Raw genomic sequence first — 13,491 nt, 5'->3', positions numbered from 1 at the left:
ACCTTCATTTATGAGAAAATGAAGGACTTTTAGGAGCAATCTTCCATGCCTTCAACAGAAGCTCCAACTCTGAGGCTGAGTCTATATCTAGATTCTAAGGAATTTAAAATAGCCAGCCTAGTAATTTCAACCAACTGCCCAGTGTTGGATAGCAGAGCCACCTGTATCACTATTTCTACTAAATCAAAGATATTTTTACATCATTTAGACATAGTCTAAATCTCTTAACATATATTTCTTTTGAATTGTGTCTGTAACATTTCAGAACATATTTGAACTTGAAATTGACAGCCCCTCACCAGAATTGGATTTTATGGCGTTTGTCTGCTCACTCTCTCTTGACTTTGCTCCTCTTACGACATAGGATTTAAAATTTAGTGGACCCTTCCACCACCTAGAATATTTGCTCTTGGAATTAGAACATGTTAGAGCTCTCAAGAGACCAGTAGACCTGATACTTTTGTTGTATAGCGGAGTAAACTGGGAGTCTGGAGATATTCCCAGATTGCCTAAATCAGCTCTCTGATTAGTAGAAGACAGAGCTAAGATTAGAAAGGGTGGTAATTACTAATCAAAAGAATTGTTTCCATTTGACTAAAAAACCCTTTCTAATTGTTTTAATTTAGGGATGTTTAGAACTTGAATATGTCTCAAATTAATACACAGTGTTTTCCTAAAAGGTCCATAACACAGTGATTAGCACCCATAATTTCTCAAAATTTCTTGTGTTATACTTTGTGTACTTTGCTAAACCAATGTGAGAATTTCTCATATTAAGTTCTAATGTTCCAACTTAAATAAATTGAATGCTTACATTATGATAGGAGGTTTTAAGCAACTGCATATCTCAATTCTTACTCCAATTTATTTAAGTTTTCTATGATAACCTGCAAACACAAGTCAAGTTCTATTTTAAAAGTGATAAAACTGCACTAGCTTTTGGACTTTTTGGTGGGTACAGAATGTGTTTTAGTAAAATGGAGCTTTTCCAAGCATTCGGTATGTTAGGTTATCTAAACAAGATAATTCTGGCCAAATGGTTCGCTTTGTTCCTTGAATTATCTAATTTTCCTACTTTCGACAAATTACTCCAAAAATTTCCCATCTCCCATTTTGCTCTATGCTACAGAGGCCTGAATTTCAAAGGTTCTATGCTCATGGGCCCCCAAAATGAAGCTTCCATATACCTGCAATAATGAGCAGAGGGGATTAAAGTAAGTGACTGACAGGTGAAAATTAAGGACTTACCTTAGAGTAATCAAGTCATCTTCCCATAATAGGAAATATTTAATTCAATTTTACATTCTCGGATTCTCTAAGTTTCAAGAATTCAAGTTAAGGAATGTTGTTGTGATAAACGAATCTACATTATTCTGGCATTACCAGTGCTAATTTACAAAAAATAAGCAGTGGAGAATGGAAGGAGCTATGAGTTCTGATGCCAGGGTAGCTGGGTAGCTTAACAGTCTAATCAAGGTAACCAAGTATTAAGAGCTGCAAGGAAATAGGACCAAATTCCTGAAAATAGGAATCTAATGGAGCAAACACATAGTCAATATTTGTTAACATTCATATTTTTTACTGTGTAAGCAGGGATTTGTAATTTACTTTCTACCATCCTTAAATCTTGACCTCCAATAAAAAAAATACATAGATATAATTCTGAAGATTATATTCCAATGGAAAGTGAATCCATTCTCGGCAAAATGCATCACATTAGTAATTTATTTATTTCGCAGATATGTTTGAATTTTTGTAGTCAGAGTCAAATATAAAGTGAATGGAGCCAACAGAAAGTTGTACTATGAGAACCTCATGGAAATGATAGCATGTGAATTAAAAAAAAAAAAAAAAAAGCAACTCTGGATTCCACACCATCGGTATGCCCCTCTTAATCCTATCTTATATTGCAATAAATTAGATGTTTCGTTAAAAGCAAATACGTCACATGCAAAAGCCAAGTAAATACTATATAAGGCCATTCAGATCTGACAAATGACAGGATAATGGTGTTCTGTTAATTCTGTAAAGATTATATTGCTGAGTGCTTTCAAAATTACCTAATGTACAAAATTCTAGACTTAGTAGACAAAGAGTAACAACACACTGAATTCAAAGAAACAAACAAAACTCAGGGTGGAATTCTGTCTTGTTTTGTTTCGTTTTGTTAAAAATCATGTATTGAGTTTAATTTTTAGCAAAGCAAGCATCATTTAATGCTTGAAATTTTTAAAATTCGGGGATAAAAGTTTACATCCAAAAAAAAAAAAAGATTGGAAAATTGTGCTTTCAGGCTGTAGAATTAGTTTTCTGACAGGGTCAACCATCTCATCTTGCCATTGGATACTGGGAATTTCATCTATGTAATTAATGTATGTATATGCAGTTCATTTCCGGGTCCTGCAAAAATCTAAAACTGTGTGCTTCACTTCATGTAGCAAAGGCACCTATGTTTTTCTCCCTTTTGAGCAAAAGTTATGATCCAGTTTTCCCACTGAAGACGATTTTTCCACTGTCCCGTCACCCACACTCTCTGCCTCGAGCAGGACAGTAAATCACGAGAGAAGGTGGCAGCGAACCCCTGCTTGCATTGGAAGAAGTTGCTCTGTGGACCATTTGAAGAAGCTCTGGACTGATCACAAGGGAAACCGAGCGGAACTGTGAAGCAGACGGACAGGAACAAAAGGCTATTCTGGTGTGAGGAGAAATCAGTCACTTCAGCTCCACAAGCAGATGTTGCTACTGGACTGACAAGTGGAGCCTACTCCTGCTGGAGAAAGGTAAAGTTTGCCGTTGGGGCAGACGCACAGTTCGTACACGGTCTGCCGGGAATTTGAGGAGCTGGGTGAAGAGGATGAGGAAGAGCCCGTCGGTAGATTCCCCAGCCGGATTTTTTCTGCATTCAGAAATATCTAGGAGGGGAGAAAAAGTGCGCTTTAAATCATTTTAGCATTCGACATTCCTCGGAGCTTTACAACATGGTCTAATAAGAAAGACTAAACAACAAACAATTCTATTGGTTTAGCTGCCATGCTTTGTTGAACAAACAAATTACATTCCTACGGTACAGCCCCAAAGCTCGGCAGCTATCCTCTCCTTTGAGACGTGGTGCATTCGGACAGAAAGCCCTCGATCTGAAAAGCAATATTGCATGATCTGCTTAAGGGGCCAACACACTTATTCCAACAGCACAGAAAATTAATGAGTTTGACGGAGTCTCTCCATTTAACTTCTTAATCATGCCTCGTCTAAAGAAGATACAAAGAAATTGGGATGCTCATGGATAGGCCATTACTGAAGGAATGGACAACTTCTTTAAAAAAGTTACTCACTGGTCTAATTTTTAAAAAGTCATAAGATCACCCTGACAGTTTAAAAGATAAGCCACATAGATAATTTGCATCATTAACAATTATTAGATATAATCAGGTCTGAAGTCTCCATGAAACATATTATTTGTACGCTACACTTACTTTGTTAGATTTTTGAATTTGCAAAATGACTTCATTTATTCCAAACATGGACTTAACACTTTTAGGGACGGTGTTCATACAGTTTTGACATGCAAGAGAAAAGTTTCAAAGAAAACTGAAATCATGAATCTGAATGAACAAAGAAACTTTCTCTAGGTATTTCTTCATTCTATTGTTACGTAGCTAATTACTGCTTAACTCAACAGGAGAATCCGAGATTACTCCATTTTTTCTACATATTTGCCTCATCCAAGTCCTATTCCTTTCTTACGGGGACTCCTACCATAGACCGTGACTAGCCTGCCAGCTGTCCTTTTTGTTCTCTTACAGCCTGTTTTGTATACTGCTTAGTGAACTTCTAAGAAGCAGAGATCAGATTGGATCATCTAAGAACTCAAAATTTCCTAACAGCCTCTCACCATGCTTTGCATGAATCTGGACCCCTTCCTGTGGCCCACCAGCCCTCCATGATTTGGCTTCTGTAACATAATTTCTGGGATTCTCCTCCTTGCTCTAGCTCTTGCATTTTCTTAAACATATCAAAGGAACTCTGGCTTTTGGGCTTCTTTACTCCCTATTTCTTTAGCCTGAAATAGCTTTTCTCCAGATATTTACAAGTTTTCTCCAGGTACAGACACAAGTTATTCGCTGAGTAGCTAGACACCATGGGTGGGATGGAGATTTCTGCTTTTTGCCATATATATATATATATTTTAAAGCAAACCCCTTTATTTTTTTTTAATTTTTGAAACACAGGAATCTATTGAATGCTGCAAATAAGATAGAAATATAATGCATATGCCAAAGACATGTATATTTTAGATTTAGGTGTTTCAGATCCCTGCTAAAAAAAGTTTTTCTTAACCACTCTAATGGGAAGAGCACTAATCCATTAATTGCTCTTCGATGGCTTTACTTTTCTCTATAGTACCAACCCCTTCCTAACTTGTATTAAGTATGTATTCCTTCATTTATTATTTGTTTCTCTCCCTTGCAAGTAAGATCTACAGCTGTCTGGTTCAGAGCAGTGCATAAAATTGTAGCAGTGCATGTTGCATGAAACAATGTTCTTCTTTCTCCACGGATGGGTCTCTCCCCAGTCAGGCACAAAGGTCCCCCTCCAGGAGAGACTAGTTCATCCACTTCACCCTCCATGACTTTTCCCTGATGCTCCAAGATGGAGAGACTCTTACTGGTTTGCCCATAGGAACTTATGAATCCCTAATTTTGCTCATCATTTGATGTTATCTTACAGTCGTATTTGTACCTTCCTTTCTCTAGTAAATTATATCTTCCTTGAAGGTGGAATCATACCTGAAATTTTTTTTATAACTTTGCAGTTATAAAACCCTGCATGTACACCTTCCTCATAATGTATATGGTTGTTGAATACATGAATAGATTATAAAGTAAATGGATGCTTGAATTTACCAACAATATTCAAAGTTAAGAAAGTGTGATTAAAATTTTTGTTTGCAGGTGTCAAATGTTGAAATTTGTCACTCTATAGTTCCTTCTGGGTTAAGTGATGGGAAAGCAAAGAGAAAGTGTTTCTATTCTTATTTTTTAAAGGAGACTTATTTTTTTCCGGATAGGGAAGTTGGAAATTCGCGAAACTAAGCAAAAGGAAAGGACATATTTTGGAGTACGAGGCTGGGCATCATTTCTCCTGGCTGTCTCCTTGTTGAGGGACATCAGGGAGGATAACACCAACCATTACACTCTGGGTTGTTTCACTTATTCATAGGAACAGGGGGATGAATAGCTTCTCCACTGGTTGAGTTTAAGAGAGGCACTCTCGGGGCACCTGGGTGGCTCAGTCAGTTAAACATCTGCCTTTGGTTTAGGTTATGATCCCAGGGTCTTGGTATCCAGTCCTGCATCAGGGCAGGCTCCCAGCTGAGCAGGGAACCTGCTTCTCCCTCTCACCCGCCCCTTCTCAAATTCTCTCTTAGCATCTCTCAAGTGAAAGGATAAAATCTTTAAAAAAAAGAAAGAAAGAAAGAAAAAGAAAAAAAAGAGAGGAACTTTCACAGCTTACCCAGTGTCCCTTACTTTTGATTTGTTTTTTCTAGATTTTATTTGAGAGAGGCACAGAGAACACATGCAGAGGGGAGGGGCCGAAGCAGAGGGACAAGCAGACTCCTTGCTAAGCAGGGTTCTCTGGGCTGGGCATCACCCCAGGACAGGGAGAGGATGATGAGAGCCAAAGGCAGAGGCTTTACTAACACCCAGGTGCGCCCCCCCCCCAACCTTTTTAGGACTTAGAATGCTTGCAGAGAGCAGGAACCCCAGACTTCATAAATGCCCAAAATACTATGGGGCAAGCTCTGGGACAGCGGGCCTTAGGTCTGCATGTTTGGAGATGCGATCACGCTGCGGAAATGTAGGAGCTGGTGTTTCGTCCAAGAAACCTTGAGACATAGACGACAAAGAGTACAAATAGAAAGTGCCTAGGAGGCTCACCATGGGGTGAATCCAATGAGCGTAGGCTACTGGGAACGGTTCTTACTAGTCCACACAGCAAGAACCGTTACTGGTCAGCACTGGTGCTTTGGTGCAGCTTGGTGACACAATGCCACTGCCTCTGGTTTTTACAGCTACACAACTTGTCCTCTCTCCCTGCCGGTCGCTCTCCTGAAGAGCTGTGGAGAGGAGCAGGTTTTGTACAGGTCGGGCAAGCAGGGGGCCGCTGGTCAAGGCAAGTGCAGCTGTGGGGCCTCATCAACAGAGTTATCCCTGAAGGACTTGGGCCTCACTTGAAGCAGGTGTTTGGCCACAACAGCACCTTCCAGCTCTGCTCTCCATTGGGGGCTACACCCCACAGCACGCAGCTGTGAGACAGTAATTCCCAAGCTTCCCAGATCCATACCATACCTTCAGCCATAGAAGGGAAGTAGGTTTTATTAATAATTTTTATTTTTTATAATAATATTTTTATAATAAATATAATAATTTTATAATATAATATTTTAACGATAATAATAATTTTATTTAAGTGAACTTTTTTTTTAAAGATATTTTCTTGGCTTGAGATAGAAAAAGAAATCATGAGGTAAGAAGAGGTGTTGCATTTTGATTCTTTCCAGCCTGGCTTTGCCAGGTTTCTGCAGCCGAGACGTGCGTCAGGGACCCTGGGGACAAACCCCTGTGCACTTGGAAAACTCCCTGCTGCCTGCTGGCCATCACGGCTTTCCTGGCAGAGCAAGGCACCAGCTAAGGAGCAAGCCCAGTCCAGGGCAAAGCAGTCTTCAACAAGTCGGACCCCAGTACCGCACTTTCACTGACCTTTTCCCTCATGAGAATACTAAAACCATGCCCAGGGGTGGAGAGTTAGCCAGGCAGCAGGGCCTGTGAGCACTCAGGTGCTAATGACCCCCCACTTCTCCCTGCCTACAGGGCACACTTTTCCCACTGAAGTTCCTTTAAAAAATATTGCACCCGACCTCTCCTTGGGGAGTAGGCCTGGGTGTTCTTTCCTTTGTGCTGCCCCCCCCCCCATGTTGGGGCATGAGCCCCAAGAAAGCTTTGCCTGTGCTTTTACATTTGGGGTCTAGTCTCATCTTTATCACTGCGGGGTCAAAGAACCTGAGTCTGGTAACATTTGGCGACCATGAACAGACAGGACCCAGGAGAACTGGGGCTGCCAGACACCGACCTCTACCTGTGACTGAGGGGTGGCCTCAGTTCTAGAGTCACGGGGCTCCAGCTTCCTTTTGTCCTCACTGACCATCCCATTCCTCAAGCAACTGTCTTTTCCCATTCCTTCTCTCAGAATTTTCTTTTCTGTCTCATGTTAGTGCTCTTTGTTTGGTCCCCGTGTCTTCTTCCTTGAACCAAAGAGCTACATCTCAGTGTGCTGACTGCACCAGAGCTCCCCCCTCAGACGGGGCGGGGCCCTGCAGATCCTGCAGGTGGGGGCTGAAGCCACCCACGGGATTTGGCAGAGTTTGAGTCTCCCACTGGAGCAGGGGCTGGTCTTTGCTTTGCTTTGGGCAACTATGGTAATAGGGACTCCAACTTAGGTCCCTTACAATGAGTTTGGTAGATTCTAGCCAGGGCTGACCAACCTGGCAAGAGGCTAGAGTCCCTCTTTGGAGGGGTTAGAGTCTGTGTTTGGGCTTATTTTTCTTTGTTCTCTCGCTTCTCTCACCACCTTTCTTCTCCGACTCCCGCCCAAAGTCCCTGTTCTGTAACCTTGTTTGGAAACATCTTTACTTTTGTTTTCTGTGTACTCATCTGTGGGGAGAATAATTGTGGACTTCAATCTGCTGCACTTGAAATTAACTAAAAAGGAATATTCCAAACATAAAGAGTAAAGCCTCCCTGAGAGCCCATGAGACCAAAGCCATGCAGCCTCACACATACGAGAAACTTCAGTAAGGCCCACAACTGTCTGAAGGGTCCCTTGTCTTGTGATCTGTAATGTTTTCTGTTAACCCTGCAACAAACATTCCTTCCCTGCAAGCACTCTCTTCTTTGTGAGGACACGGTATCCTGGATAGCTGTCCTCACTTGAACTGGAATAAACGATTTTCCTTTCTCTTTTTTTAAAGAGTTTATCTATTTGACTCAGAGAGAGAGAGAACACAAGCAGGAGGAGCAGCAGAGGGAGAGGGAGAAGCAGGCTCCCCGCTGAGCAGGGCACTCAACGTGGGGCTTGATTCCGGAACCCTGGGATCATGACCTGAGCCCAAAGCAGATGCTTAACTGACTGAGCCACCCAATTGCCCCTTTCCTTTTTAATTTTTTTTTTTTTTAAGAGTTTCTCTTTTTGCTTCAACCTTTCTAGGTCGATGGTTGGTTGACAGGATGTCAGAGCAGCTGGGCTGAGAAGCCCTGCGGAGGGGGGGAGGTGGATTTCTCCAGAACTCAGAGCTCAGGACCAGCACCCCAGCACCCACCCTCTCTGGCCCTCTGACTTCCCAGCACCTCATGAATGTGTCGAAGAGAACTCCTGATTGGCAAACCCCCTCAATTTGCGTTGATGGCCCTGCTTTTATTTGGGCTGTTGGGGATTACTGTTAATGTTGTTTAGGTGGAAAAAATTTAAGGAAAACCTGAGTTTCAACCAGCCCAGATGGGGCTCTTATGGCTTGTCTAAATTAGTTTTCTTGCACAGAGAATTAAAAAAAGCTGCCTGTAACACACAACAACCCCAAACTATGAGGCTGTTTGGTGCAATCAGTGAAGCCCCCAACTTCTGGGGAGGAAGGAATGCTCACAGAGGTACTCTGGGCTTCTTCTGGTTTATTTGTTTCTGCAGCTTTGGCTGTCTTTGCATAAAACCAGCATATTCTAATTGGAAAATAAATAATTAATTGTCCCACAAATTATGAGGCTATCTTGCAATTAGATTTGTTTTCATGAAAGAGGGGGTCCTTAGAAATCGGGTTTTTAATGCTTCCTCCACTAATATTACAGAGACAAAGGCTAGATTTTGTTTGCATCTTGTTTATGTGTATATGTGTACATATGTGTAATAAATGTGAGATATTTTCTCTATGTCCGGATGATAATCGCTAAAATTCATTTGTTAAGGAGCTCTATGCAATTGGTTTAAAGGCAAGCACTTGTAAATCCTGGGCATTTTCAAACTCAGAAAAAGAAAAACTAACCCAACTGGTTTTCAGGTTCACATGATCTAGGATGATGTTTCTTATATCCAGGACTTTACGTTACTCTGTAACAAAGATGCTTCACCGGAAAGGACCCAACTGATGGTCCAGAGAAATAAAGAGGAACAGAAATCTCAGATACCTGACTGCTTCCCAATCATCAGAATAATGAGAAAAAGGAGAAGAAAGATAGGCTGCCACTGGAAAACCTAAATCCAGCAACCCAGGCACAAACACTGGAACTGATGCCTGACCAACCCCCTGCTCCCCGCACCTCCTTCAGGGGCTGAAGGGCAACTGGAGAAAAAAACCAGTCTTGCAGGTGGGGAGAGACAAGAGACTGAGATGGAGGAATAATGGTCCAAACTTTAAAATCTGTCTCTGGTCTTGCCGGTGGGTCCCCTGCCCCCTCTACCTCTCCTTCCCCCTCCTCCTGTTGCTGCCCCCACCACCTGGGTCATTGGGGCAGCTGGGTCCCACACCCTCCCTGGTGCGACCAGCACCACTGGCTCTTGCCCCTAGCAAAGAGAGTGCCTCGCTGTTGGGCTACCTCTTCATGGAAGGACCAGAGCACTCCCAAGTCAGCAGGAAGGAGCCCAAGACCTCCTGGACTAAACCACCCACTTCGGATTTCCAGAGCACCGAGTGAATGTGACAGTCGAGATCAAAGGGATGGACGTTTTAGTGGACACAGGTGCAGCAGATTCAGTTAATACCAAATTCAAGGTTGCTTAATTACAACAGACTTGTCTTGTGGAGTTATCAACAGCTTTCATTCTACCTGAATTTATTACATTCATATGGTATCTGTTGCAGTTTGTCAGCAAAAAATGACTTAAAATAATGTTTGTCTCATGAAGTTTTCATGGGTAATTGTTAAGAACAAGTAAATGAAAAGGTTTATAGCTTACAGAATCTTCGGTAATGTAAAACTTGAAAGCTTTGCTAGCTTAAATAATATATTGGCCAAGTTCTTTGGATATCTGAGTCTTTTCCAAATAAGGCAAAATACTAAAACGTCAATTATTTAAATATCTGCTTTTGGCTTATTACAGAAAAACTAAAGATAAATTCGGTCTTTTAGTAAACAAGTTTTATGTTATATTGAAAGATCATACTATAACAAAAAAGCACACATTTTTTAAAAAAATTATGAAGGTATTCGTAAATTTCCAATCTAAAGAATTCTGGTGTAACAGTTCACAGTTGCTTACTACTTGGTTTTATTCGAAATTGAATTCTTTTAATTTAAAATTCTGATACATGTAATTGAGCCTGCCAGAAATAGGAAAACCAGTCCGTATGCAAAAAACATAGGAAATATGTTTGAAAAGGTGTAAGGAATGAAAATATATTTTTGTTGAGGGAAGAAAGTAATTTTTTCCTAAGATGACATTAGTTATTTAGAGAGAGAAGGCTTAGGACAAAATCTGAATGAAAAAGAAAGTTATAAAGGTTTATAGGGAATCTTTGGAAAAGAATTTTATATGTGGTCAGGACTAAGAATAGAATAGATGCGTTTTATAAGCACACTGGTATACAAATAAAACTTGTTTTTTTCTGTTAAAGAGACAAGGGTTTTTTTGCATTGTTGGTCTGCTCTTGATAATAAATTACAAAGTTCTTTTTTTCCTTCATTTGCCCAGAAAAACAAGGTTTCTGAATGTGTTTTTATCAGATCTTTGATCACTTAAGAAAACAAAATCTCAGTATTAAGGGAGCTAAGTTTGTTAACTACTGTATAATCCTATGTATTTGCCTCTGGAATCTTTTTCACCTTAGTTAAATAATTAAATATGAAGATCTATAATAATCTATGATTGTATTGAGGCACGTACTTTAGAAGTTTCTGAGTTGTTTTTTTTTTAAGATTTTATTTATTTATTAGAGAGAGAGAGAGAGAGCACAGGCAGACAGAGTGGCAGGCAGAGGTAGAGGGCGAAGCAGGCTCCCTGCCGAGCAAGGAGCCCGATGTGGGACTTGATCCCAGGACGCTAGGATCATGACCTGAGCTGAAGGCAGCCGCTTAACCAACTGAGCCACCCAGGTGTCCCAGAAGTTTCCGAGGTTTTTAACAAACTTCTCCAAAATTCAAATTCTAAGCAAAGTCTATTTGACTCATTGGACTTATTTGGTATGTTAGGTGACAAGGTAAGCATTATCAAACAAATGATAATAAACTTTGTTAGGTTATACTGTGGGTCAATGCTGTAACTATTCTCGAAATTATATGAAATCCCTAAAATTTTAATATGTCTTGGTAAAAGGTCATCACTTGACATTCCAATTATTAAAGTGTGTGTCAGAAATAACTGGATTTCCTTGCCAACTACATGATAATGAACTCTGATCAGATCTTTAACCATGTCTGTTTTTGAGTCTTTTGTCATTTACAGTCATTGTTCTGATGCTCTTGCAAAATGCCTTTCAACCTCAAGGAGATTCATAAGATTCATAAGTACAGGTGCTTAGGTTTTTGATACCCTTAACATCATGAAACCAAATGGGGTAAGAATTTCTGGAACTGCTGGTAAAACTATTTAAACAGAAAAAAATTACTAATGCATAACTAAATAAATTGAAAAAGATGATTATAGTTTTTATGACTCTTTTTGAAACAATGTCGGTTCTCTAATGTTGCTCTTCCAGATTTAAGGAAACATGTTATCTTATGATATTTGCGACTTATAGAAATTTGGTAAAATATTACTTTTTGAACAATTGGAGGCATCTGTTTTCTCCCCTCCTGAACCTTTCAGAATTCAGAAAGTCTCAGTGAGGATTCTTTCATGGCCATTGTAATTGCTTATATAAGTTCAGTAAGAATCTGTTCTCCTTGTAACAGGACACCATTGGAAACATTGGTTATATTACCAAGGCTTAGACCAGAATGTCATATTTGAGAGAGACATGCATAGACTCAGACACGACTTCAAGGAACTAAGTCTGACTTTATGGAACCGAAAGAGCCCCTTTGAACAGTTGGCCTGGTACCTTGCTTATAGAGTTCCCAGTTGAGGAAAGTGGGTCACTTCTTGGGGCATAGGAACCTAAGGATCTGTTGGAAAACTTAAGAAAAATTCACCCAAAGTTACAGGTATTGCAGGCAAATCTAATGACAGTATCTGGCTTGGCTTCTGGCCTCGAGAGGCTATTAAAAGTCAGATCTAAAATCCCTTACAAAAGTCCCAGCAACTCAGATTTAACAGAACTTACATGGTCAAGCGCTATTCTTGTACTTATGTAAATAATTAGGTTAAGTTTGTTAAAATTAGACTTATTTTACAAATAAATTTGTCTTCATCTGGCTATGTTTGATGAAAGTGAGGGTGATTTTAGAGAGGAAATTGTGTTTCAATAACATGCCCTTTGTGCACGTTGGATTCTAGTTCTGATTAATTATCTTTTAAGTGTTTGTCATTTGCCTATAAGACTGGGCTGGATCCTGAATTCTTCTGGTTTCCTCAAATATCTGGCTAAGTCTCTCCAAACTAGGGCTTTCATTCTTCTTGCATTTTCCTGTCTTGGGCTCATTAAGGAGTAAAACTGTCCTTTTTCCTGAAGCTCTGCACACAGGACCAGAGTTAGAAAACTTGAAGTAAATTCCAGAGGAATTGTCATGGTAGTTCATGTATGGACAATTTTCATGTCTGTTGCTCTAGGGGCCCCTCAGAAGATCACGGGAGAATTTGAACTACAAATCTGAGAAATCTGTCGGATCACTGCTGCCTGCCCCTGCTCTAAGGGTACTCTGAGGCTTGACATCTAGAAATCTTCTCCCTGGCAGCAGTCAGGACTCGGACACTGGGTTTATAATTTGCTCCAACCATTAACCTTTGTTTCCTTTTGTTTTCACAGAAATACCTCTTATTAACTACCTGACTGCTTGCTGAACACGGAGGAGCCTATGCTGTTATTAACAAAACCCATCCTGATGAGGGAGCAGGAGGCCGGCTGAGGACAAAGCCAAAGCTGGCACCTTGCACCCCCTCTCCATCCGCTCCCCTCCGTAATTTGTGTAGCATTCCTCAGGCACCCCTGACCACCATAAGCGAGAAACAAATAGTTCCCCTTGGTTTACAAATGTCCTAGAGATCTACAAACAAAGAAGTTACCTTGTGCTATTGATAACTTCCAGAGGCACATAACTCAGTCCCTCAAGCTCTAAGGTCGCCCTCCCCTCCATACACAAAACGGAAGGAGGCTGAGGTAGAAGGGAATGTAAATAAAGTTCAATCTCTTCTGAACCTAAATCTCACTAACAAAGACGCTTGATAGCAGGATTGTGACGTCTCACCAGGAATCTCCCAACTATCTTGATGTTAATGACTTGCCAAAAGACAACGTTGATCAAGCCAGGAAGACCTCCGGGGTATCCCCAAGACCTCCGGGATACTCTG

At 40.6% G+C, this 13,491-nt stretch overlaps 1 protein-coding gene across 1 annotated transcript in view; it reads right to left on the bottom strand.

Moving 5' to 3' along the window:
* Window positions 1-2,501: 2,501 nt before the first annotated feature.
* The window catches only part of SGCZ (sarcoglycan zeta), a 1,157,176-nt gene continuing 1,146,186 nt past the window's right edge, over window positions 2,502-13,491 (bottom strand). The window contains exon 8 of the mRNA XM_045998548.1: window positions 2,502-2,912. Within this exon, the coding sequence (XP_045854504.1) occupies window positions 2,718-2,912 (195 nt within the window). The 3' untranslated portion in view covers window positions 2,502-2,717. The remainder of the gene's footprint in view (window positions 2,913-13,491) is intronic.

Source organism: Meles meles, chromosome 2 (assembly GCF_922984935.1).
Source record: "Meles meles chromosome 2, mMelMel3.1 paternal haplotype, whole genome shotgun sequence".
Lineage (NCBI taxonomy): Eukaryota > Metazoa > Chordata > Mammalia > Carnivora > Mustelidae > Meles > Meles meles.
The sequence above is the reverse complement of the archived record's forward strand: the minus strand, read 5'-3'. Positions and strand labels throughout refer to the sequence as shown.